The sequence below is a fragment of the Sciurus carolinensis genome, chromosome 12 (assembly GCF_902686445.1).
Source record: "Sciurus carolinensis chromosome 12, mSciCar1.2, whole genome shotgun sequence".
Classification (NCBI taxonomy): Eukaryota; Metazoa; Chordata; class Mammalia; order Rodentia; family Sciuridae; genus Sciurus; species Sciurus carolinensis.
The window spans coordinates 115,326,060-115,351,784 of record NC_062224.1 but is presented as its reverse complement, the minus strand read 5'-3'; the positions used below and the strand labels follow the sequence as shown (position 1 = coordinate 115,351,784).

The window sequence follows — 25,725 nt, the reverse complement described above, 5'->3', positions numbered from 1 at the left end:
CTGCACCTGCCTGTGACCCGCACGGCCACAGTGCTGTCCTGGAATCTGAAGCTTCCTCTCCCAGCCAGAGGTGCTCAGAGGTGAGGGGCGAGCAGCATTCTGAGCCCCAGGGACTCTTGGGACAGCACAGCGGCTGTGGCTGCACGCGGTCCTGTTCCCTGCTTGACCCCTGGGCACAGTGCCTTGGTGCTTCACTCTCGGCCTCAGCCCTGGACCTCAGCATGTGGCACCTGAGCCAGAAACCCAGGCTTGAGCATCCAGAGCATCTGTCCCAAGCTTAGCACAGCTTGGCTCTGCTCCAGGCCATGCCACCTCGGGGAGAACTTCGAGCGTTTAGTCAGAGCACCGGAAAGGAACTTGGAGATCAGCTGGGGTCCCTTTCCAAATTAAAAAAAAAAAAAGTAGAAAAAAAGACTGATCTTTTTTTTCTTTTTAAAGTAAAATCTTATGTCAGAGCACAAAATCCAAAGGGAAGTAGGGTGCACTGAAATGACAATAGTGACCCCACCCTCTGCCCACCCCCCGTCCAGCCCCTCTAAGAAATTCAGGGTCTGCTGGCCGGTGGTGAAATCCAGGCTCTGAGCCAATCTGCAGATGGGGAAAGTGAGGTCTCAAGAAAGCTGACGTGACCTCAACTGGCAGCTGGCAGCAGGACTTGGGAAGGGGCTGTGGGTCCTCCACCTGAGCAGGACCACCTAGGCATAAGCCTCTTGCTCTCCAGCAGTGGCCCCTGCCAGGACAGCTCCCCACACCCCTCAGGCTCAGCCCCAAATATGCACTTGGTCTGCTCCCTGCTCTGCTTGTGAGTACCAAGCCCCAGGTACCACCAAAGCCTGAAGCTCTAAGACCAAGGCCTCTCTGCACATTCCCCACGTGGATAAGCCGTACCTCTCCCGGAGCCCAGGGATACCCACCTTGGCTCTCAGGAACAGAGCAGTGACAATGACCCCGTAGATGAAGAGGATCCCATCCAGCAGGTAGCAGAGTTTAGGATCCAGCAGACCAAAGCTCTGTGCTTCTGTGCAGAGAAACAGCCCTGGTCAGTCAGGCCCAGAATAACAAGAACACATCCAGCACCCGGAGTGGCCCTATTGACTGTGGTCAAAGAAATCATGACGAGGACATTAGACCCCTCACTACCACCCCACCCCAAAGCTCCTGGAAACAGCTTGCCCCAGTGGTGGCTTTGTGAGGCTGGTGCAGCCCCAGAGCTGGGAAGATGGGAGGCAGACCCCGGGTGAAGCAGCCCCCCCGCGCAGGGCTTCTGCCTCGGGAGTGTGGCCCCAGCTGCAAGTGAGTCCCACATGAGCCAAGAACTCAGGAAGCCTCGTCAAGATGCCCACACCTGATGACTAGGGCATGTGGCTCCCGAGGCCTCCGATGGGGAGAGAGCAGGACTCTGGGGCCTGGGAAGGGTGGGCCAGAGAATGGCGGCCAGGTGAGAACCAGGCCAGCTCTGCCCTTGACTCCCAGCTTCCTCACTGCCAGGACTCTCCCCCTGTTGGCGGCTCTGGTGCTTGGCTTCCTGCCCCCAGGGCCCAAGTGGTCAGAGATCCACCTCCCTCTGGGCCTGAACTCCCTGTCCCCCAGTCCTGGCTCCAGGGCTGGGCCTCGTCTGGGCCTCTAGACACACCTTGCCCTTCCATAGCCTTGACCTCTGTGCCCTCACTGGCTCCTCTCTCCTCCCTACCACCCTGCATCCTGTCAGTCACTTTTAGCTCAGCAGTCCTCTGTGTGGCCTCTCCACTCCAGATGTCCAGGGTGCCCTGACTCCTGCTGTCACTCAGACTTTTCACACTGCCCCGGTGCACCTTGAGCTGGCACTGGGGTACAAAGGGCAGGGACATGGGTCCAGTAAGTGTGCTGCTCACATTTCCATTTAAAAGAGCCCAGCAATGTCAGGGAGGAGACGCAGCTTCTGGGCTGTGCTGCACTCCTTGGCGGGTCTGCAGCAGCTACACCTGAGTCTCCCCTCGCTCACCCCTGCGGGCTCAGTCGCCCCGTTTCCTGAGGCACGCGCCCTCTGGTGGCCACAGAGGGCCTGTGTGGGCACAGGGAATGGACAAGGTCCGCCGGAGCGCAGCTGGGTGACTCCGGCAAGTTATTTACCCTCTGGCTGTTGCTTCTGTCAACAGGATGAACCCCGCCACGTTCCTTACCTCAGATGCTGCTGAGGGCACCACAGTCGGCAGGTTCCAGGACCCCGGGAGAGAGCTCGCGGGGACCCCACCCTTCCATGCCGGCAGCCTTTCGGCTTCCCCCATAAGCCATGGGGCTGGTGACTAGGCTGCCCCACTGTCCCCATCCCTCCACCCTGAACTCCTCTGTCCACAGCCTTTGGTGCCCACCCTAATTCAAGGCCCTCCTGGCCCCAGGCAGCTTTCTGTCAACTCCCACAGTCCCTGCTCAGACTATGAATGATCCGGGCTCTCGCAGGGAAGCCCAGACTCCTGCCACCCCCGGGAGCCTGCCTCACCAGCCCAGGGCCTGACTGCACCTGCTCAGCACGCTGACCCTCCTCCTATACTGACCTCCTTGACCACACGGTGCCCTCTGATGCTTGCCTTCGCTGGAGCCACTTCCCTCCCAGGTCTGCCAGTCTGGCACTACCCGACTCCTGCACCACCCCCATCTCCTGCCACAGGCCCTTGTGGTGGTGGGAACCCCAGTTAGGGAATGCTGTAGACTGCCCACTGTGCTGACCCCACAGGCCTTCCGTTTAAAAAGTGATGTACCTGCAGCTCCCCGACCCCCAGCTTAAGTCAACAGGACGTGCTACGTTCCTCAGCAAACCCCTGTTGTCTATAAAGTGCAGGCCCGGAAGTCTCCTCCCCGCCAGGTACCTTGATTTTGTGACCCTCACACATTCCAGAACTGGGAGATAAGAATAATTCCCCCAACCATAAAATCTGTAAGAACAACTTCCCATTAGAATCAGTGAGCATGGGCCAAAGTGACCCTTTACCAAGCACAGTGGGACTTGGAAGTCCAAGACAACCCTGCTGTCAAAAGTTGAGGTGGCCAGGTGCAGTGGCACAAGCCTGTAATCCCTGTGGCTCCGGAGGCTGAGGCAGGAGGATTGCAAGTTCAAAGCCAGTCTCAGTGACTTAGCAAGGCCCTAAGTAACTCAGTGAGACTCTGCCTCTAAATAAAACACAAAAAAGAGCTGGGGATGCAGTTCAGGGTTAAGTACCCCTGGATTCACTCCCAGTACCCCCCCAAAATGAGGGGAACCTGGGTGGGACTTTCTGGAAACTTCCCTGTGACCCTCCCAATAAAACTGGAGAGCATGGGGTGTGCTCCTCCACTCTGAGAGGACCCACCTCACTCAAGAGTGTCCCCTTTTCCCTTGTCCTCCCTTCTTATACACTTTACTTCTCGTTCACTAAGGCTGGTGTCTTGCTGGGAATCCTCTCAAGCAAGATCGCAAGAACCCAGGGTGGTGACCCCGTGGCTGGCTGGCCCAGCTGTGCTGGCAGGTCTCCCGGGCAACACCTGCAGCCCACAAAGCACTCCACGGACCTAGCAGGACTTGCGTCCCTCCTCGGCCACAAGCACCGAGACCACTGCTGCATCTCCTCCATAGCACCCGGCTGACCCTGGGCAAGGCACTGAGAACCTCAGGACAGCTGGCCCCAGACAAGGCCACCAAAGCCCGGAGTGGGGGTTTCCTTCTAGGCTAGAGAGGAGACATGAGTGGCAATTTACAGGGTGGCTGAGATCATTAAAAAGGACTGAGAGGAAAGTGTTCAACTGCTTGACACATAAAGTGAGAACAGAAAATCACTGGACGGTAAATTTAGAACAAATAGGAAGAGCTGCTTCTTTGTGTTGTGCAGACGCAGCACGATAGGGGCAGGGGACCGGCTGCCTCCCTGGAGACTAGTAATAGGGACAGGTGTTCTTCCTTTTCAGCAAGCAGCAGGACCTTAGGGCCAGGGCAAGTGTGATGTGGCCTGCTGCTTGGGGAGGAGAGGACGTTAACCCCACACACCTCCTCAGCGGCCTCCCACTCCTCCGTCCACTGTGCTGTGCCTGGAGGCGAGGCCCAGATAAGGCAGTGATAGCCAGGAAGTTCCATGTAAGGACCCAGGACCTTCAATTACATCATCACTTAAATAATTCAGGGGCATCAGCTCTGCCAGCGGCTGTTGAGGCTGAACAGACCTGGACCAGGGGCAGGGAGATGCTCGTTCTTCTCCTGCCATTATTAACTGCATGGTCTTGGAAAGACCTCACTTCTCTGGGCCTCAGTTTCTTCATCTGTAAAATGGAGGGCCTCACATCTACCTTAAGACTGTGGTGAGACCCAAATGAGATATCGCAGCCTCAGGCAAGGACGAGGGTAAGGACGTAAGGACGAGGGTGTCCAGTGTCTGGGTGGGGCTCCCAGCTGAGCTCATGAGGCCACATAGGCAGGGCTGGCCACCAGCAGCAAGCCGTCCTCCAGGTGCCGTCTCAAAGGCAGTCCCAGTTCCTCGCTGCCCGTCCCCGCACACCCCAGGCAGAGACCTGTTCACCTCCTTCCCGAGCCCCTCACCTGCCTCTGGAGGCACAGCCCTTGCTGTCTGCCCCTTGGACACCACAGCAGTTGTGATGGGCTCATGTCGCAAGTCCCTCCCTCAGCGGGCTGGCCAGATGGCATGGCCACTGGGCTCTGGTTCCCTTGCTGCCCCTCGAAAAGGAGAGGACGCAGCCTTCCAGTCAGGAAGACTCAGTCACGCTTGGCTCCGCTGCTGGCTGGTGTTCTGGAGCAGCTGTCTTAGCTCCTCCCGCTCCAGTTCCCCCATCCACAGAAGCAGGTCACCAAGACTGCCATCACAGGGCGATGACAGAGAGCAAGTGAGACCAAGGGAGTAGACGTGCCAGCAGCCTTTCCCTCTGGACCGTGTCTGTTGCCCAGGCTGACCTCTACTCACCGACCTCCTGCTTCAGCCTCCCTCCCGAGTAGCTGGGTGGCAGGCACACAGCACTACCCTGGCTCCAGTGCCCTTCTGGCCACCACAGAGGTTCTGCTGGTGCAAACAGCAGAGCGGGCAGGCCCCCTTCTCCCACCCTTTAGCCAGGTTCCCTGGTTTTCAGGGACACCTGCCTTTCAGGGCTGTGTGAGGACCACGTTGCTGGTGACTGTGGAGGGCAGGCCCCGGGAGGAGCCCCAGCCTTCAGAATGACAATGGCTAGACGCACAGGCTAGAGCGCGCTTTGCACTCCCACCGTCTGGCTTCTTGCACAGACTGATCTTTTTGATCTGAGCAGATCATTTACAATTCCATTTTATGGGGAAGTAAAGGAAGGCTCCCAAAGTTCACACAGCTGGGAAGGGCCCGAGTGCACCTGAGGCAAAGTTCCTTCTCTCTCCGCTCTGTCCCAGGGCCTCTGGGGAGCCCTCCGTCGAAGGACTTCCACCCTCTTGCAGGGATTTCCCTGACCTGAGCCGCAGCTCTTGCCTCTGGTGAGGGGGAGCCAGCTCATCACCCACCGGTGACAATGGAGAGCTCTAATTTTCAGAGAGTAAGAAAGTAACTTTGGTTACTTTCCAGTCCCACTCAAGTCTAGTTCATCTCCACTTCAACAGGAAGAACTCTGGTGCTGCAGGTGAGGACACGTCCTTTGAAGGCAGCCAGCTGTGTCTAAGATCTGGCTCATCTACCATGTGACCCTGGAGCAACTCTGGCTCCTTCCTAGGGTGAGGGACCCTCCAGTGGGGTGGGTCTAGCACCTGGTGAATGCTCAGCACACAGGAGCTAGTGTCACTAGTATTAATCACAATAGCCCACGACCAAGGTGGGAGCAGCCACCTTCCAAGCCTCTGACCTTCCTCCTTTGCACCCTCAACTTTGAGCCCAGGGTCCCCCTGCTGCCCAACCCCACTCCTAGTCTCAGACTAACTGACAATGACATTGCAGGCTAAAGATTTAGAAAACAGGAAGTCACATGTCTTCAGGAAGCGGTGGCAGCAGCCCGGGGGTGCCTGTGCTGAGCAGGCTGTGGGGTATAACACCAGCCCACTGGTATCCCAGGGTGCCCAGTGCCCCTCTGGCACTGTTCCCCTCCCAGAGCAACTTTGACAGCAGTGGCCAAGCTACAAGCCAGTTACACAGAGTGACGATGACAATCACAAACTGAGACTGTCCTGTCCTGGGACTCTCGTGCGAGTTCATGCATCACAGTGACTCTTCCTTTACCACTGGGGAAACTGAGGCTCGGATAACAACTGAGGTCAAGAGCCAGGCTGAACCCAGGTGTTTTTGGAGCCATGGCCTGTGTTCCTAGCCACCATGGGCACTGCCCGTAGATGACGCCTGGTCCTCCTCCGGGCCAGCTGCACAGCAGGCAGTGTCCTGACTCTACGACCCGCCTCCCTCCCTTGAGGGTCAGTGTGCTAAGACATCTAGGGAGCTGGGTGCAGATGTGAGACCAGGACACACCTTGGCCGCCCAGGACCCCCGAGCCCCCTACCTGCAGAGCGGCCCTGCAGGAGCTTCCAGCACAGCAGAGTGTGTCACTACCGCTGCGACTCGCCAGACTCTCAACCACTTCCTCGGATTTCAGGTGTTCCTGTTTTATTGTACAGTGATCATCTGTCACACCTACAGATCAAATATCTCACAGCCAAAGATTCCACGGAGGCGGGAAGGGACCGTTTGGTATCTTGGGGTAACAGGACTGTGGGTATTTCCCTTCTCATATTTTTATTTCCATTAAAGTTGTTATGTTTAGTGCAATACAACTAATTTTTATGTGATCATTTTTCTTTTTATTTTCAAGTAAACCAACTCACTATAAAGAAAAAAAAAGTAGCAAGAGAAATCAAAATCACAGTAGCGAGAGAAATCAAAATCACCCGTAATTTCATGTTCAAGCACAACCACTACTAACGTGATACCAGGTTGCCTTCAAAGTATTGCTGTTTATAATTTGTAATCATTTGAGAACAAAAAAAAAAAAAAAAAAAAAGTTGTTCTAAAAAACCTTGGGAATATACACACACATCTAAACAATACATACAGAAAGAGACCACACATACACACAGGCAAACGCCCTCCTATTGCCAGTGTAGGCTCCAGGGACTGACTCTCTAACACTCATCCCCTTAGGAACATTGTCTCCACACACTCAGTTTAGAAAGCCCTCTGGCATTTCTTATTTCATCTGATCATAACAACACTTGAGTGACGTAACCTGGGCAGATCTTATTTGCTCCACTTTGCAGATGAAAAGACCAAAGGTCAGGAAGTCGAAGTGATCCCCCCTGGTCCCACCACACTTGCGCAGCAGAGAACAGATGAGGGGCCGGGCTCCCCAGGACTTTGTTCTTTGTCACAAGCGTACAACCCTCACATTAGGCTCTTGAACATTAGTGGTGTTTAAAAGGAATCCACCACCAGGGCTTGGTGGCACAGATCTGTAACCCCAGCAACTGGGGAAACTGAAGCCGAATGGAAAGTTCAAGGGCAGCCTCAGCAACTTAGCAAGACCCTACCTCAAAATAAAAAATTGTAAAAAGGGCTGGGAGTGCAGCTCAGTGGGAGAACCCTCCCTGGCGTCAACGCCTAGTACTGCAAGAAAAAAACACAAAAATGAATAAATAAAAGAAATCCACTCCAGATCAAGCCCTTATGTCAAAATTCCAGGAAGGATTTTGCCATTTCTTTGAGAATTTATTTTACAGATAAGCCCTTATAGTATATAAAGTTATATGTACAAAAATGTTCATTGCATCATTAGCCGAAGGAAAAAAAACTAACTTAAAAGTTCAGTAACTAGGAATCTGATACATTCTGGTTTATTTATTTACTTGGCACTGGGGATTGAACTGAGAGTGTTTTACTAAAGAGCTGCCTTCACAGACCCTTTTGTTGTTTATTTCGAGACAGGGTCTTGCAATCCTCCTGCCTCAGTGGCAGGGATTGCAAGTGTGTGCCACCTCGCCCAGCTAAATTTTGGTACATTTATATAGCAGTCATGCACACACACTCGCTAACACAACAGATAGCCCTATACATGCTACTATGAACAGATGTCCAAGATAATTATGTTAAAAATTAACAAAACAAGATTTAAAATGGTATGTATAGTATTTGTATGTAAAAAAAGGAACATTATGTAGGTTCCATATGTATGTATGCATTTATATTCACAAAAGTGCATCTGAATGGAGTTTTTGTTTGGGGTGATGGAAGATGGAGAGTAGAAATGGATAGTGGTGATGGTCATGCAACATTGTATTTCATGAAAATGTGTTTAATGTATGTTTGGACAGTTAATGGCACACAAATCATCCTCAGCTACCTCTGCAGGGAAGCCAGGGGAAGAGAGTCTGGAACGATTTTTCTTGTCTTGCTTTGCACCTTTTTGTGCTGTGTGAAACTCTATTATAGAATGTTGTATTTATGATACTAAACACCCAACTACATGAACGCTTAAATCGGGGAAGGCCTGAGCATCACTGTTCTGGCAATGCAGAAAGAGGGACACAGGGTCAGTCTAGCAAATATCTTTGAACTTGGCTGAGGCTGGGTATCTTTCTGACCTTTTATTTTAGACAGGGTTTGGCTCTGTTGCTTAGGCTGGTGCAGACTCCAGGGCTCAAGGGGTCCTCTGGTCTCAGCCTCCAGAGTGCTAGGCCTGCAAGTGGGCCATTTAGGAGCGCTGGCTTGGGATATTTCTGGATGACTTGCCAGGTTTGGATACCCCAGCTACACGGAAATGTTCACCATACCGGTACTTGAAAAATGATCACATATTATCCACTGCTGTAGGAATGAGATGCGTCCACTGCGCAAGCCCCCCGCCATCGCTATGTGAGCAGCGCAGAAGAGCCAGGCAGGCGGAGCGGTGCAGACCTACCGAGGCGCGCCAGCCAGTCCCACAGCAAGTTAGGAGGTGGTGGCTGGGACCCCCAGGAAGACCGCCTTGCGTCTGTGCCCTCCCGCGGGGAACCGTCCTGCCGCCCAGGTGGCTGAGCACTGGTCTGCGCCCAGCGAGGCCTCTGGCCCGTCGGGCGTGGCGCAGAGGAGCGCTGCCAGGGCACCCTGCTGCCCCAGGCGGACACCCTGGGGTCACTGTTGGCTGGCCTAGAGGGACCGCCGGCTCATTCCCGGTCCCGGCTCGCACGGCCCTCCTGTCCAGCCCACCGCAGCGCGCGTCGCCCGGTGCGGGAGAAAGACCAGCTCCGCGTGGGACCCGGGAGCGCGGCCGCCTGCGGGTGGGTCCCGAGCCTTCCCCGCCGCCCTCGTGCGGTCCCGGGAGCAGGGCCCGCCCGGCCGCAGCTCCGCTCGCTCGAGGTTTCCTGTCGGGCGCTGCCGTCCCAGCCGGGTTATCGGCCGCGATCTCGCCTCCGAGCCGCTGGCGCACTCGGGCGCCCGCCCCCACTGCGGTCCCTCCCGACCGCGCCGCCCCCGGCCGGCAGCGGGCTAGGGTTAGGGCTCGGGCTAGGCGGGGCTGCGGACCCTGGGCCGGCTGAGCCCGGGTCCCCTGAGAAGCAGGGGAAGGGCCGGGCCCTGGGCCAGGGTCGGTGGGCACGGTGACCCGGGGGAGGCGCGCTTCGCGCTCCCCCAGCGCAGCCCGCGCGCACGCACTGTGCAGCGGCTCGGCCGCCGGGCCTGCCCCCGCCCCAGCATCCTCCCCCGGCAGAGCACAGGGGTCTCCGTTCTCAGGAGGGGGACTCCAGATGTCGTCAGACCTGCGCTCAGAATCCACAGCCGCTTTCGTTTCTCAGCCCTGCGAGCACCGGCCCCAGGGCTTTCCTGGCGCGCACACCACACCGTTTCGCGCTCTCCCGGCCATTGCTGCTGGAGCTACGGTGTGTGAGCCCGTGCACCTGCTAGGCCTGCGGTCTCCCACTGACTGCAGAAGTGAGGGGCCACTGTGGGGGAGGGGGACGCCAGCAATAGCCGTGGTCAGCCTTTCCTGGCTTCTCTGACTTGAGCTAACCAGATCGCATGCCAGGGCTCTCGTTTTCACTGCAGACACGGAGGATTGTGCAAATTTTAGAAAGACAGGAAAAGGTGGTTGAGCTAGTTGGGGCTGGGGGGGGGGGGGTTCCTTTGTTCCTCTTGGCTTATGGAAGAGCCCAAGTCCTTAACAGTGCTTCAAAGTCTGTCCTGAATCAGAATCCACAAAGCCGTCAAATCAGTCTTTGACCGAAGGCCCAGGGCCTGCCTTCCAAAGCACTCCTAGCATGCCGCCGCGTGCACTGCTCTTCCTGGACCTACTGGCTCTGGTTGCTCTGGAAGATCTGTGACCGTATCCAGCTCCAACTGGGCATTCGTGGCCAGGACTTGCAAGGTGGCCTGGAGCGTGGGGCAGACTGCCCAAGCTCCGTCTTGTTTCCACAGGGCCCTGAGCAGTCTGAGTCCCTCGGTTGCCCAGAGCAGCTTGTGACCCTGTACCAGAAACAAAGCACTGCTGAGATGCTCCTGGAGGAGGGGCCGCCCCAGGCTCTCAGGGACACAGGGCCTCCCCAGGCACTAGAGCCACATACTGGGTCTTTTTTGGTCAGATAAACACCAGAGTGAGCCACGACTTTGACATCGTAGGACCATCTTGTGCTCATTCCCCCCGTTTTGAGGTTGCAGGGTGGATGGACATCAGGCCATTCCGAACACGAGACTGAAGAGCTACTTTGTTTAAAATAGATGAACAGACTGGGGGTCTTGGCTGTAGCTCAGTGGTAGGGCTTTTGCCCAGAATGTGAGCCCCCGCACCATAAAAAGAAGAAAAGAAGAAAAAGAACCCAAACATATACTAATGAAGACAGCCCTCGAATTTACTGTTCCTCAGCCCTGCTTTCTTCACTTCTGGTGGCACTCTGAGGACGAGCTGGGAGGGGGAGGTGCTGAAAGACCTCACACCACCCGTGCCTTGGAGAAATCAGGTGTGAGAGGCCAGCCTGGGGGGTGGGAGCTGGGGCGCGTCTCACCAGCATCAGGCTGACCTCCATCATGGCATGCTTTTGCTCCTGGCACAGGGCCACCAGCTGCTCTGGGCAGATTAGGCAGACGGCCCAGGGGCTGTGGGATTGAGGTGGGGGCTGGACAGTCTGTAGCATGCTCCGCACCCGCTTACACAGTTCACTGGCTGAAGAGAACAAGGCCGATTTCCCAAGACCAGAATGACAGCAAAGGAGAAAAGAACAAAGAAGCACCACAGCCAAATGGAGCGGAGTCCTGCCGCTGCCCCACAGGTTCACCTGGATGGAGAAGAGCAAAATCACCTACCAGGCCTGGAGGAGAGCCTGCATGGGTGGACGCACAGGTGTGGCACCTGGCGCTGCCCTTTCCCTGGCCCCAGGACTCTTTTCAGGCAGCAGTCCACACTCAGCCCGCACCAAATTCAGTTGAGTTCATAGTTTTTAAGTGCACAGAGCACTTGACTAGTCCTAGGTGCGGGTTCCTCCCTACCTGACTAGTCTGCAGGTTGCTCCAGGGCACACCCCGGGTTCCCAGCTCTTGTTTCCATCACCCGTGTGAAGCCCAGTTTTCGGCATCTCCTGCACTTAGTAATTCATAATTGTTTGAAGGAATGAGAGATTGATCAAAAAATAAATGAATTTTGCCCCTTACACTTCGAAGAACCTGTGAGTGAGAAGAGACTTGAGGGTCTTTTTTTTTTTTTTTTTTTTTTGCAGTTTCTTATTTTTGTGAAGACCTCTGCAAAAGCTACCACCCAATATGACCTTAGGAAAGTTATTTTCCCCTTAGTTTCTTTGCCTCCAAAATAAGGGTGCCCTAACTCCAGCTCCTGGGATTGAACCCAGGAGGGCTGCACCACTGAGTCACATCCCTAGCCCTTTTTAAATTTTATTTTGAGACAGGGTCACTCTTAGGTTGCCCAGGTTGGCCCTGAATCCTCCTGCCTCAGCCTCCCGAATAGCTGGGATCAATTATAGGCAAGCTCCCAGCTACTTGTGATTTCCTAATGAGCAATCATCACAGATTCCTGAGTCCTGGGCTGGGCCTGGCTCAGGCTTGGGTGGTGGGACAGGGATGTGGGCGCTCCTGAGCAGTCAGGGAAGGAAGGCAGGTGAGGCTGTTCTTTCTCCTCCGTCAGGCCCAAGCTGTGAGCAGGCTCCCTGCCCTGCATTTGACTCAGGCCTAGGCCCTGCTGGGGCAAGAATGTGCCCCTCCAGAAGCATCCTGATGCCTGAACAGAGAACAGGTCTGGGCTCACCTGAAGGGGCTGCCACCCCTGGGGAGGACCAACCAACTGCTTCCAATAAGACAGTGTTTAACTCATCCTCCCATTAAAATTTTCAGCTTGACAAACTTTTACTTATCTCTCAAGGCTCAGTTCAATGTTAGCTCTGCTGGGCAAACTGCTGTGCTTCTTTCAGACAGAACCAATTTCCTTCAGTGGGCAACTATTTCTATTCTATAGGGTGAGATAAAAGTCAGGAATCGGGGGTAAATTTCTTGTTAAACAGGATGCTATTTTAGCCTGTGGGCATGGAGGTACACTGCAGTCCCAGCTACTAAGGCGGCTGAGGTGGAAGGTTGGCTTGAGCCCAGGAGTTTGAGACCAGCCTGGGCAACACAGCAAGACCCCATCTCACAAATAAGTAAACAAATAATGGTGATGATAATAATAAAACAGCAAAACACCCAACCATGACAAAAATATGCAGTTAATATTTTCAAATGATATATTCAGTATGTTTTCATTCAACCTACAGATAGGTTTTCAGATGAAGTACTTCTAAATGGAGAGAAATGGGTCCAACTGTCAATCTTGTAGAAGGAAGGAAGTAGCTGGCTGCCTCTGCTGTGTTCCCAGGCTTTCCATTCCGAGGCACCCCTGGAAAGCAGTCCGAGGGTGAAGACCAGCACTGCTGTCTGAAGAGGTAGTTCAGGGGCAGGGGTTCAGGGGCAGGTCCCAGGCTGAGTGGAACCCAGGACCTCGCTTGGCTCTACCACTGAGCTAGCCTCCAGCTAATACTCTATTTTTAAAATAAGTTTGATGTTTTTTTCTGACTTTTCACTCTGTTGTTCTCTGCACATTTTCCACTACTTATTTGACGCCCCTGCTAAAACCTGAGAACTCCACATACTTGATTCTCCTTTGTCTCTGCAGCCCCTAGCTAGCAGCGCAGTGGGTGAGCACAAGGGCGCAACAAATGAATGACAAAGGTCAGCGACTTTCACCTGTGTTCTTGCCCCCGTGGGTAAGTCCAGAGGGGACCACCTCCCATCTTTCTGTTTTGAGGTATCTGTTCCGAGCACCCCAAAACATTTGACAAGAAGAAACCAGAGCGGACTAAGCGCCTCATGTCTCGGAGGCGGAAGAGACAGCTGATCGGTGCGCAGCGTGTGGAGAGCCTGGCCGGGGCTCGCCTGTGACGCTTGCAGCCGCCGCTGGGGTCGCGGCACGGGGGCCGCCGCAGGGACTGTCACCCCAGCCCCACGCCCTCCCACCCCGCTCCGTGGCAGCCAAATCTGGGTCTTCAGGAAGCTACCTGCACCGCCAGGTGAGGCGATGAGGCCCCGCCGCCCAGAGCCGTTGGTCTGTGTCCCCCGCTCAGTTCTGTGCAGCCGGCTGGGGAGACAGAAGGGAGAGTGCTTCGAAATGCCCCGCCGCTCGCACCTCTGGTCTGTGCCGGACAGGTCATTATTTCTCTCTGTTCCTCCCTACATCCCACGTGCTATGACACGTAAGAACATACGATTTTGAAATAAGAGAAAATCATGGAAGTACATGTTTACACCTTGAAGTCTCCCTCCTGCCAACCCCCGCCCCAGCCTGGATTCTTATTTGCACTTTAGGTCAATGAATATCTAACACGTTCTGCGTCTCACACACGCCTGCACACACGCATGCACACGCACACAGCAGGCGGGCCCCAGCTACAGGGCCCTGAGGCGCGGGCTGCTGGAGCTAAACATTGGTTCTAGCCAATTTGCAGAGTAGGAGATGCCAGGGAGGAAGCTGAAGGACTAGCATGGTATGAGTCACAGCCCTGGGCCACGACCACAGGCCCCCAGCGCCAGCCCTGGTGGAACCCAGGCTCTGCCCACCCAGCTCTGGTCAAGCCCAGCAGGGTGCTGGGAGCGCATCCACTCCTCCCCGCAGGGCTTGGCTCTCCCTTTCACTTCCCAGGGCAGGGACCAAGCGGGGTGGGGTTGCATCCCTGGAGTCCCTCTCAAGTGCAGCTGGAACCACAGAAGTTCGGGTGCCAGGTGTGTGGGGGGGCGAGCTCTGCCTTGGGACCAGCATGGTACAGGGACCAGCCTCAGCAGAAGGGACCATGCTGCAAGGCTGCGGAGTCCTCGTGTGCCTGCGCCGGGGCCTGCGTGTGAGCCAGTGTGTCACAGACACAAGGGCCAGCTGGGGAGAGGCCTGGGGGAGGGGGCACATCTTGCCTCTCAGAAGTGTTGAACCAGGAAAGAAGTACTTCACTTGGGGCGGGACCAAGCCCCAGCCGAGAGCAGCGAGCAGGGCCCTTGGGACAGCCATCTCTGCTCCACAGTGAAGAGGCGCCTGGGCCCTTCCCTACCAGGTTCCCTCTGTAACGTCAGAAGAGTGGACCAGCCAGGAAAGCGGGGCCAGGCCAGTCCCCCCCACACAGACCTGCTTCCCTGCCTGCGACGCTCCCCGTCCCAGGCCATCCTCTCCTGCCCTCTGGCTCTTCCCCTGTCTCCTCCCACTCTTCTCCACCGTCATCTCCCACCAGCTTATTTTCCCCTCCAGCATCGCTCTTGCTGCTCTGCCTCTCCTGTTGCACCTCATGGTCACTACCAGAGGCAGTCATTGCCATTGCCCTTGGATAACCTTGGGGTGGGCGACATGTTGCCTGGCAGCCCTGCCCCCAAGGATTTGGGGACTGCTGCATTTGTTTGGTTCAGCTCTCTGGGGGGACAGGCAGTCACTGGGTCATCCTGGCAACCCTTTCTGGCATTGGCGAGCAGCTTTCCTGCAAGGCCACTGAGCAGGAGCTGCTTTTGGCTGTTGAGCATAGAAGGTCACACTATCTGCCCTGCAGTAGTGACCATCCAGGGAATTGCAGTCAGGTCTGCTGCAAGATCTGTGACCTGGGGCCAGCAAGCCTTCTCAGTCCCCAAGCAGGCCAGGTACAGCAGCACACTCAGACACCCAGAGTCGCAGGCTGCCCTTTATATCCACACGCCAGGACGCACCCAATTAGCAGCGCTCAGGCCCGCCTCCCCTCTGAGTTCAAATGCCCACAGCCTTCATGTTGGGAAGCGGAGGCCTGAAAAAGTCATCATTTCTCTCTTTCTCTTTTGAAAGGAGAAGGGGAAAGGCAGGTGACGCACAGTCACTCATTCACACACACACAAAGGATGATTTTGTGGAGTTGGTTCATCTGTGAGGATATTTAGAACCTAGGTTTGCAACTTGCATACCTAAATGGAGAACTGGAACAGAAATGTGCTAATTTATTAGTCGAACACCAAATTCAAAGAACCATTATTTTGTGGAACAAAGTGGAACTTTCAACAATTCAAAAGAATGGAACTCATTGAAATGGCTGGTTAGAATTGGATCTGAAATCTATAATTCCCTAAAACCACTAAATTAGGAAAAATGTCAACCTACACCTGAATTAAAACTGGTGATTCATTTGGCTAACAAATTTCCCTTTTTCTAGCTGGGTGTGTTGGTGCATACCATGGTCCTACCTGCTCTGAGGCTGAGGTGGGAGGACTCCCTGAGCCCAGGAGTCTGAGACCGGCCTGGGTACATAGTGAGATGGGAAACAGTGAGATCCTGCTTTTTTAAAAAACTGGGTGTTTTTTTTTGTTTGTTTTTTGGTTGTGTGTGTGTGTGTGTGTGTGTGTGTGTGTGTGTTTTAATGTCCTACATGTTTGCAGGGGATGGTCAGAGAAATGGCGAAGAAGAAAAGCAGTTTCTTTGTTTTTAATGTTTTGTTCACTGACTTAAAAAGCACACAGCCCTGGAGTTGGCCTCTCATTATTGGAGACAACAAAACCCCCCAGGACCCTTGACACTGGCTAATAAGACACATGCCTTCAGCAGCCGCACTGGGAGGAAGCCCTGGCGTGGAACAGGCGGTACTTGGCACTGTTTTTCTGCAGAATGTACCAACTGTGGCCGGCAGCAATCGTCTTTCTGTGGCAGTAATAAAACTGTCTTTAAGTTCCCTTCGAGAAGCCTGATTTTTAAATGGAAATAAGAAGTTTATAATTTCACCCACGCAGATGCCACTCTCCTTGAACGGAGATGCTCCGGGCTGCGGGAGCCCAGCAGGAAGCCGCGCTCTGCACGCCCAGGCTGGGCTGCGCTGGGGCAGGTCACCCATTTCCCCAGCCTGTTTCTGGCAGGCTTTTTACAAACACTCAGCTCAGTACAGAGGCTGCCTCCCACTGCGTGCGGGGCTCCTGCAAGCCTTGGTTCTCTGAGGGAGGATGAATCTAGTCCACTTTTGAACGTCTCCGGGGTACCCTCCCAGAGTGCCTCCGACACAGTCCCTGAGGAGCCTGGGTAGCACGGCTCTAGGGCACAGGACTGGCCGCCCCCTGCTTGGGCAAGGGTGCAGGCGCCTAAGCATCTCCAGCCCCCCAAAGCTCTTGTTTTCTCTTTCTCAGCCCCTACCCATTTTCTGAAAGCAGAGAACTGGCGAGTAGGGTGAAAGATGGGAAGAAAGGCGAATTCTGCCTGTGGTTGTCCTAGTGCTGGGAACAGAGATTGACAGCCCTGACCCCAACTTCAGTCGACTTCATTTTAAAAATGAAAAGTTTCTAATTAAAGCACAAAAAACGAAGAGCAAGGGTAACAATACAGTTGCTGAAAAGACACCAAGATCGCCATGTTTATCTGCAACATGTACTCTGTAAAAAGCCAGCTCTGGAGAGCTACCTAGCACCCCAGCACTGTATCTCCATCTCTATTCCTTCTCGTTGGTTTCATGTTGTCCCTCTCTTCTCTCCCACCCTCAGTCTCCTTGCCCTGCACCTCCTCCCTCCCTCCTTCCTTCCTTCCCCACCTCTGGCCTCCCTTTCTGAGACCTGTCCAGACTTGGCACCACGTGTGCCAGCTTGCACACAGCCTCCCTGGTGCCCAGCCCCTCTCCAACCCAGACAGTGAGGCCGAGGCAGCGCTCAGGGGCCCCACCACCTCCTGTCCTCCGTGTGCTCCTCCAGGTCCTTCCAGTTCTGTGACTGGGAAGTGAAAGAGTTGGTTTCTCTGAAATGTTTGGAGAGCCGTCTATTTCACAGCATTGGGAATTATTTTCCTGGCCCAGGCTGCCAGAAGATTCTGAGCGTCCAGTCACTCAGAGGTCACTGATGACTGGCCGTGCCCTCACCATATTTCTCAGGCTGCAGTTAGAGCTGTTCTTTGAGCAGCCAGCTGGGTGACATTAACTCGCTGTCTCTCTCCTCAGCTCATTTGAGTGCTGGGATGATCCACGGCCAGGCACGCGCACAGTCCTGACAGCAGTGCTGAGGAATATTGCTTTTTTGGACTTTGACACCAGCTCCAACTTCGAGAGGAATTTAAGTGATATTTACTGCATAGAAATTCCTTGTTGGAGCTCTGCTCTCCCAGTTCAGCCTGCTGACAGCACACTGGATTTATTCTGGCACCGACGAGCTGCAGATTCCAAGACTCAGACTTAATTAACTTCACCGGGGGCTCTGGTTGCAGCTTCTGAGTTTGCGACTCAGCACAGACCTCATTATTGCTACCGATCGTGACACGTAGGAGACCTAAAATCAAACAAATGACCCCTGCAAGAGCCTCCCTTTACAGACTTTCCTGACCACTTGCCAGAGTCAGCTCGGACCTGCTTCAGAACCAGCAGACAGCCAGTTTGTCTTTGGACCCACCCAAGCTGCTAGATGGTTTTGTGTATTAAAGTCCATCTTTATGAGGTCCTACATTAGTTTTTTTTTTTTTTTAAACAAATATTAGAATTTGGAACTAATTCTGTTGAAGAAATTCCATTTTGAGATAACCTGCAGACTATTCTCTGCCCTGCTTCTTCTTATTTTTTTTGTCTCCAATTTTCTCTTAGTTTTAAGAGTCACCCGAATATTGAAAATGAAGTTTAATCCAGTTTCGTTCATGAGGGAAAGCACGTGAGGGTGTAGAGCTGTCCGTGGGGTGGAAATGCACAGACACAGGTGCATGCGCATGTGCTGGCCGGGCGGCAGCTTCAGATTTTGAGCCGGTGGCATCAGGAAGTCTAAGGGGCAGTAACAGAGCTCAGGAGCCCAACGGGCCGGAGCGCCTGGTGAGCTGGCTAAAGTGCAAAGGCATCGAGGGCCTGGCTCTCACTCCAGAAGTGCTTTGTCCTTTTCAGTGTTCAGAACAGGATGCACAGGCAACTGAGGATGGATTACAAATGCTTGTCACAGCACACTCTCACTTTCTAAAATTTATCTGGGACCCCCAGCTTGTTAGCAGAGATTTGCCACTTGTTCCTGGCTAATTCCCAGGTTAACAGCATCTGCCTTGCACTAGACCTTCATGCAGAGGGAAGCCCTCCTCCAGGCCGGCCAGGCAGGGAAGTGCACCTTGCTACCTCCCCTTGGTTCCCACCTGGACGTGCCCATCCCTGTTTGGGATGCTCAGAGGACGTGAATTCCGCAGAGGGATTTTCTGTTTGATGGACGGACATTCTGTAGCAGTGGATTATTCCCACTTGTGTTCTGCACTTCACAGATAAATAAGAAATGCCAACAGTCCCTCCTGGGGGACCCTGGAGCAGGTTGGTGCTGTCTGCTGCTGGAAAGGGGTGCGAAGCTCAGACCCAGGTGTCCCAGCAGCTCCACCTCGCACTCGCCTAGTGCTAAGTCATTTTCTGGGCAGTCCAGGGGTTCTGCTCTGTTCTGAGTTATTGGTCTGCCTGTCCATCCCCCATCGTCTTCACTCCATCCCCCCAACCCAGCAAAGTAGCTCATAACCCAGGGACCCAGGGCCACTGTCTGGCCAGTTTCACTTGGCACGGCACGGCAGAAGGCTGCTCCCCATCCTGGACACTTCCTCGCTCCAGACATCGAGTAACAAGCTGAAGTCCGGGAACCATATTACATGCCACAGTCCTCCAACCCCCCAGCTAATTCATAATTGACTTTTAAATCATTTAGGTGCAAAAGCAAATAATAATAGCTCCACAGTTCAGTAGCTAATAAATTCTAGCTCATGAAAACGGAGGGAGAAGGCTTAGATCATAAAAATTAAATATTTATGTAGATACTACAGCCACATCGACACATAAATGCACATACACACACATTTTAGGCATGGCTGTTCATTTTTAATTCCTTATGTGATATCCAATACGAAAAGATTGCTAGTGGAGAAAAAAAAAAACGAGAGGAAGATTTATTGCCTCCAGATTAATACATGAAAGCACCCCATAATAGCCGCCCTCTCTCCCAGTAACGGGGGAGAAAACACGAAAATATCGAGTTGACAAAATGATCTCTTCTCTATCCCCAGAAAGGTGAGTTAATATCCATAAAGAATGTGGCGCTCCCTTGGTTGAAGGTACTCTATAAATACAGAACGTCATGGTAATTTGTCATTGAACAGAGTCCATTTTTCCATCCGAGTCATTTTTCAAACCTCTGGAGCTCAGGACCCTCTGATGGAGCTCTGACCCGAGCCAAGCACCCGACAGACGGGAGGCTCCCTCCGCAGACCCAGCTGTGCATCTGTTCACAGCCCAGGGGGCACTGAGGCCAGAGGCTGGCACAGCGAGCCCAGTTCTGGCTGGTCTCGGGCCTCACCGCACCTCTGGGCTGCAGTTGGTCCTTCCACCCTCCGAATCTCGCTCCCAGTGAGGGGAAACCCAGGCGGAGGCCGCCTGGCTTTTCGCTTCCCACCCCCAGACCCGCCCTGTGTGTTGTGACCAGTGACTCTCCAGTGGTACCAGCTCCCTTCCCTTCAGGCAGTTCCTCCTGGACACTGGTCGCCTGCCCAGCCGAGCCCTCCAGAATGGAGGGAATGGAAAATGAAGGGTTTCCTCTCCCTGCAAGCAGGGGAAGGAGACCCACTCCCAAACGTGGAGAAGGAGCAAACTGTAACCAGAAGCAGGAGTTTCGACGATTGAAGGGCTGTGATCTGGCTTTGAAATGAATCTTTTAAAACTTTGGCATGCTAGGTTTACACATTTGTGAGGTGTGGGACCGAGTCCATTTCAATAGTCCCACAATGCCAGGTGCCTTTGCTGTTGCTGTCCAGACTGCTGCTCTCTCCCCTGCACACCTGTGCTCTCTAGGGTCTGGGGGTCTTGTTAGGAGGAATCTGATTTCCCAACTCAAAACTGGGGGAAATATTTTTTTATTTTCTATATGACTTTTGCAATTATAGGAATAAAACATTACTTGTAGAAAAATTGGAAAATACAGGACAGTGTGAAAAAGAAATAAAAATTACCCATTACCCCACCACTGGAACATAATAACCATTAACATTTGGGTATACATTTTTTCAATGTCTATTATAATGCAATTTTAAAAAAATAGGATCCTATATTTAGGGTTGTTTGTTGTTGTTTTTTAATGAACAAATGTTCTTTTTAAATTTTTTTAGTTGTCAATGGATCTTTTATTTATTTATTTATATGTGTGCTGAGTATCGAACCTAGGGCTTCTCGCATGCTAGGCAAGCGCTCTCCCACTGAGCCACAACTCAGACCCTAGGGTTGTTTTTTTCTGAATGCTATCTATTTTTAACTGTCTTGAGGTATTGCTATATATAATTTAGTGAACCACCTATATACTGTTACAAATACAGGTTATTACTGATTTTTTAGTATTGTGGTATTACAAACAACATCCTTGAAAATAGATATTTTTGTCCTTCTGTTATTTTTAAATGTATTTCTTAGTTGTAGATAGACATGATGCCTTTATTTATTTATTTTTATGTGGTGCTGGGACTGGAACCCAGGGCCTCACGCGTGCTAGGCAAGTGCTCTACCACTGAGCCACAACCCCAGCCCTCTGTTATTTCTTAAGAATAAATTATGACACATGAGAATACGTAGCCAAAAGGAAAAAGAATGCATTCTAGACTCTTTAAACTTAGGGCTGAATTATTTTCCAGAAAGACAGCACCAACTTACACCCAGCAGTTTCTGGGACTCTGATGTATTGTGTCCTCACCAACACGGGCTCAAGCATTGAACCAGCGACTGACAGAACCACACAGGCCGCCCAGGAAGCAAAATCCAGAGTCTGGCTTTAAAATCTGCGTTGATGATTAATGATGTTGCATTTTGCCATGCACTCTGCAATTTGTTTTGTGAGTTACATGGAGGTCACTTTTGCTCCTTCCTCTTTGGAGAAGGTGGTTCCCACGACCCTGTTATGTACTGGGGATCTCTGCCCTTTCCCTACTGTACATATTGTGGATTTTTTTCCCACTTTGCTATCATTCATTTAGTGGCTTAGACATGTAAAAATTCAGATTAAAATCATCATTTTTTTCTTTTTCTCATTTGCTTTGAACATCTTGCCTCATTTTGAGATCACATATACATCTGCTTATGTTTTCTCAGGGGTGTTAATGTCAATGATGTTCTGAAAAAACACAAATAAAAATTAGGAACTGTTGGAGGCAGCAGCCCCAGCTGGCAGGATCCTATCTGCTGTCCCATGTGTCCCTGCACGCTCTCATGCGCACGCGCTCATGCGCACATACTATGTGCACACGAGGCAGTAAGTCTGGCAAGACTGACCTTATCTATTTCAATGCAGTAAAACTAAGACGGCAAAGTTGTGACTGTTTTCAGGGCAGTGCCAGCACCAGAGGCTGCTTGGTTGACAGGTGAGGCTTCCCATGCTTCCCTTACTTCTTGGCCACCTTTAAAAGCAGGTCCCCCTGCAATTTGTACATTTGATTTAGCACACTTTTCTTTAAGGCGGTGAAGTTCCGGGGCAGAGGCATCTGCCAGAGAGGATCTGTGTGTGCGCCCACCTGGGTGCGCTGTGCACACGCATGCACACTGGGGCCGCCATCCCTGGCAACGTGACTTTGTGGTACCACCGTCCTCGCTGGGGATGCTCTTGGATGGCACTATGCTGCATGTTCTCTTTGTGTGTGTGACAGATGCTGGGGACCCAGGGCCTGATGAGAGCTGAGCAACCCTCTGCCTGAGCTACACCCAGCCCCTGTGTGTTCCTGAGTGAGGTGGCCACTGTCCTGTCTGATCACACTTTCTGCCCCAAGTGCTGTTGGGCTTGGTGGCCCCCTGGCCCTGGGGCCTGCATGTCCCCGAGGGGTTCTTTGGTCCAGGCCTGTGGGACCTGCAGGAAGGAGCAGTGAACACCTGCTGGTGCCTGCAGGCCCTGGACTCTGGCCTGGTGTCCTGCGGCCTGCACCTTGGCCCGGCTGCCCTCCCCCTCAGCCCTCCCCTGCCTGGGTGTTCTACAGCTCAGCTGGGAGGTGCCGGGTGTCTTCTCCTCTGCACCTGCTGCCATCCGTTTTCTCTGGTTTCACACACGCAAGCGCTGCCTCTGGAGTCTCACAGGACACCGTTTCTGAGGCCTTTCCCTGAGAGGCAGTGATTCCACATGCAGACTCGCTCTCAGGGCCTCGGGTGGTTCTGAGTCCTGAGAACCCCGGCGGCCCCTCTCTGCCTGCCACCTCCTCATGCAGGGCCCTCTGTGGACTTCCTCCTGAGAGCAGCTCAGCCGGATGCTGTCTGAGGACAAGCTTGGCCCTCCCTGGCTTTCTGCAGACCCCTGTGCTCTTGGGGTCAGGGGAGATGTGAGGACCCACAGAGCTCAGCTCACCAGCTCCTCAGCTCACCAGCTCCTCCCACCCTCACCACAGCCTGGAGAGCGTGGTGGGGACCCCCCTGCACAAAATAGGAAGCACAGCCCAAACCAAGCCCCCCAGCCGTGAGCTCACGCACAGAGGCCGCGGCCTGCTCTGCACGCCCACAGCCTCTCCTGAGCCAGCGGCCACCTGTACTTTTTTCTTTGGGGTTACAAGGGATGGAGCCCAGAGGTGCTCTGCCCTTTTGATTTTTCATCTTGAGACAGGGTCTCGCTAAGTGGCCCAGGCTGGCCTTGAACTTGCCATGCTCCTGCTTTCGCCTCCAGAGTGGCTGGGATGGCAGGCATGGTCCCCAAGGCTGCCCTCCCGTGAGGGGACACCCAGCTCACAGCAGCTCCCCCTCCTCCACTGGGCGGCCTCACGGGCCAGCAGCCTCCTGTCGCACTGACCAAGGTCACCTGGCTCTGCCCTGGAAATCAGCCAAAACGCTCTGTCCCCCATTTGGACCCCTCTGGTCTTCGATGCTGGGTTCGCCTGCACTTGTCCCTGGAGGCTCCGTCTGTCTGCTCTGTGCTGGAGCCCCCGCCCCAGAAGATTAGATAAGGCTGTGTGAACCGGAGGCCCCACTCCTCCTCCCCAAGTGCTTCTCTGATGGAACTGTCGAGATAAATCTGCCTAATTTTGGGTGGATGGAGACACGAGTGTTCGTAGTGCCCCCCTTTTCCTTCTCCCAGCACTGGCTCGGGGGTGGCGCCGGGCTGGGGAGGGGGAGCTAGTCTCAAGCAAGATGCTGCCTGAGCCTTTAAAGTCAGATTTTAATCTCCTTTCCCCTCCACCCACACCAGCTCCTTCAACGCATCCTGACACCTGCGGCCGGGGTGGGCGCAGCGGCAGTGGGGGTGAGGGTGGCAGAGGCAGGCTGCTCGGCTGGGGAGAAAATCCTGCTTCTGGCCGCAGAATTTAACTGGAGCCTCGAAGAGGTCTTTCTAGATGGCGGAGGCCAAGCAGGAAGGAGGAGAGGCAGGGCACAGGAGGGCCTGAGCCCAAGAAAGGCCCTGCCTGGAAGGGCTGGCCCACCCCACGAGAGGACAGGGGTGCCTGGTCATGGAAGCACGGGCTCTGGAGGATGCCCCGGCGCGGACTGGAAGGAACATGGGGGCCACCGGAGAAGCCCCCCAGGACCAACAACGGACTCTCCAGCACTGATAAAAGAACTGCAGCTATTAAACCTCATTGCGACCCTCAAACCTCATCCTTGAAGGTGCTGGGGAAGCAAATCTTTGCTGAAGTTTCCACTGGAGAAAATCTCTTCGTCGTGAGACGGTTACGCCTGCAGAAGAGCTTACAGAGCAGCTGGGTGCGCCTGGCACGCGCCCTCAGTGGCCGGCTCGGGCTACCCCCCGGCTCTGTACCCACGGCCAGTCTCCTCTCCCTGGATGGTTTTGAATCAAATCACAGGCATCCTCTCACTTACCTATAAATAACGAATCATTGTGAATAAAGGGAAGGAGCCCACATTTACCCTGGGCATTTATCAGGGCGACTGAGTAGTCAGGGAGGGGAAGTTTCTCTCTGTAGAAACATTCCAGAGAATACATGGAGACAGAGATCACCCCCAGTGAGAGAGTGCGTTAGGCAATGACTACCAGGGACACTTGGCAAGGCAGCAGAGAGTGCGGGACAGGCCGAGCCCCCAGGTCCAGCCGCCAGGTGAAACAGGACAGAAGGAATAGAGAGAAGGTCAAATGGCACCGTGGAGGCAACAGGGAAGTCCAGACTGCAGGGAGTTCTGTGGGACACACAACGTGGCCTCCTCAACAAATGGAGTCCAAGGAAATAAGGGGGCGGGGGGACGGCGGGGAGGAGGCTATGGATTCAAGAGGGGGTGGCTGTGTTAACAAAGTAAAATAAACAGAGTAAACAGAGGAAGAAAGAAAAGAACGAGATGGTTGGAAAAATTAAACTCTGACTAGGTATTTGATGACACTAAGAAAATATTGTAAATTGTGTAGGTGGGATAATGGTATTTTTCTTAGGGAAAATATCCTTGCCTTTTAGAAACACATACTAAAATATGTCATGTAGTTCATTATATAATTTCCTCTACTTTTGTAGTTTTTTTAAACAGAAAGAACTGCCCTGGAAAATCGTCCTATTTCCTCCTCTGGGAGACAGAGTGGAGTGGAAGCGAGGAGTCACTGGTCCCCAGAACATTCCCAGTGAACCGCCTTTCAGTCAGCTGGCACCCTCTCTGAGGCCCTGAGGAGTGGCCCAAGGGTGGGCTTTGATTCTCACACCCCTCTGGGACCCCTGGGTCACCAGGCTCAAGGCTGGTCTGCTCTGCCCACCAAGCCCGAAGGGCAATGGGCCCAAGGGTCCCAGTGGGGGCTTGGGGTGGGACGTCAGTGCTCTCTGCTCCCTTCGCCTGTGAAGAGGGAGCAGTCAGACTTAGTCCATAAGGATGCAGCGGGAACGAGATGGCATAATGGATGTGAGTCCCTCTGTACTTAGAAGAATGATCTACAGTCATGGTGACGGCTGACAACTAGCGTGCGTTGAAAGCTATGTTCCAGACTTCATTCCAAAAGCATGGTGAGCATTTTCTCAAGTAGTTCCCAAAAACTTGAGGCGTGTGCTGTGGTCATCTTTGTCTCCGAGTGGGGAAGTAGAGGTAGGGGGACATGGCTGCAGTGCTGGCTTTGTCCAGGCTGCGTGTCACGGCGGGCAGTTGGCCTCACCGCTGTAATCAAGGAACCGCAAGAAACTTCTCCCTCTGAAAACGTCTTTGGGTGGAGGCTTTATGGTCTCCAAGTTCTGTTAGAGCGCTGATCACCGGAGAGGGCAACACTTGGCTTCGCCCCCACTAGTGCCTAACATGAAGTCACTAATCAGATCATCTGCCTCCTGTCAGACCCTGAGGGCAAGGTGGTGGGGCACTGGAGCCTCCCAGAGCAGGAGGAGGAGACCAGGTCCCTGCCCCAACCCCTTCCCCAGAGCCCTGACCCCACCTCA

At 53.6% G+C, this 25,725-nt stretch overlaps 1 protein-coding gene across 2 annotated transcripts in view; it reads right to left on the bottom strand.

The window, feature by feature from the left end:
• The window catches only part of Cd247 (CD247 molecule), a 60,033-nt gene that overhangs the window by 5,730 nt on the left and 28,578 nt on the right, over window positions 1-25,725 (bottom strand). For both annotated transcript variants that reach the window (XM_047520827.1, XM_047520828.1), the window contains exon 2: window positions 915-1,018. In XM_047520827.1, the coding sequence (XP_047376783.1) occupies window positions 915-1,018 (104 nt within the window). The remainder of the gene's footprint in view (window positions 1-914; window positions 1,019-25,725) is intronic.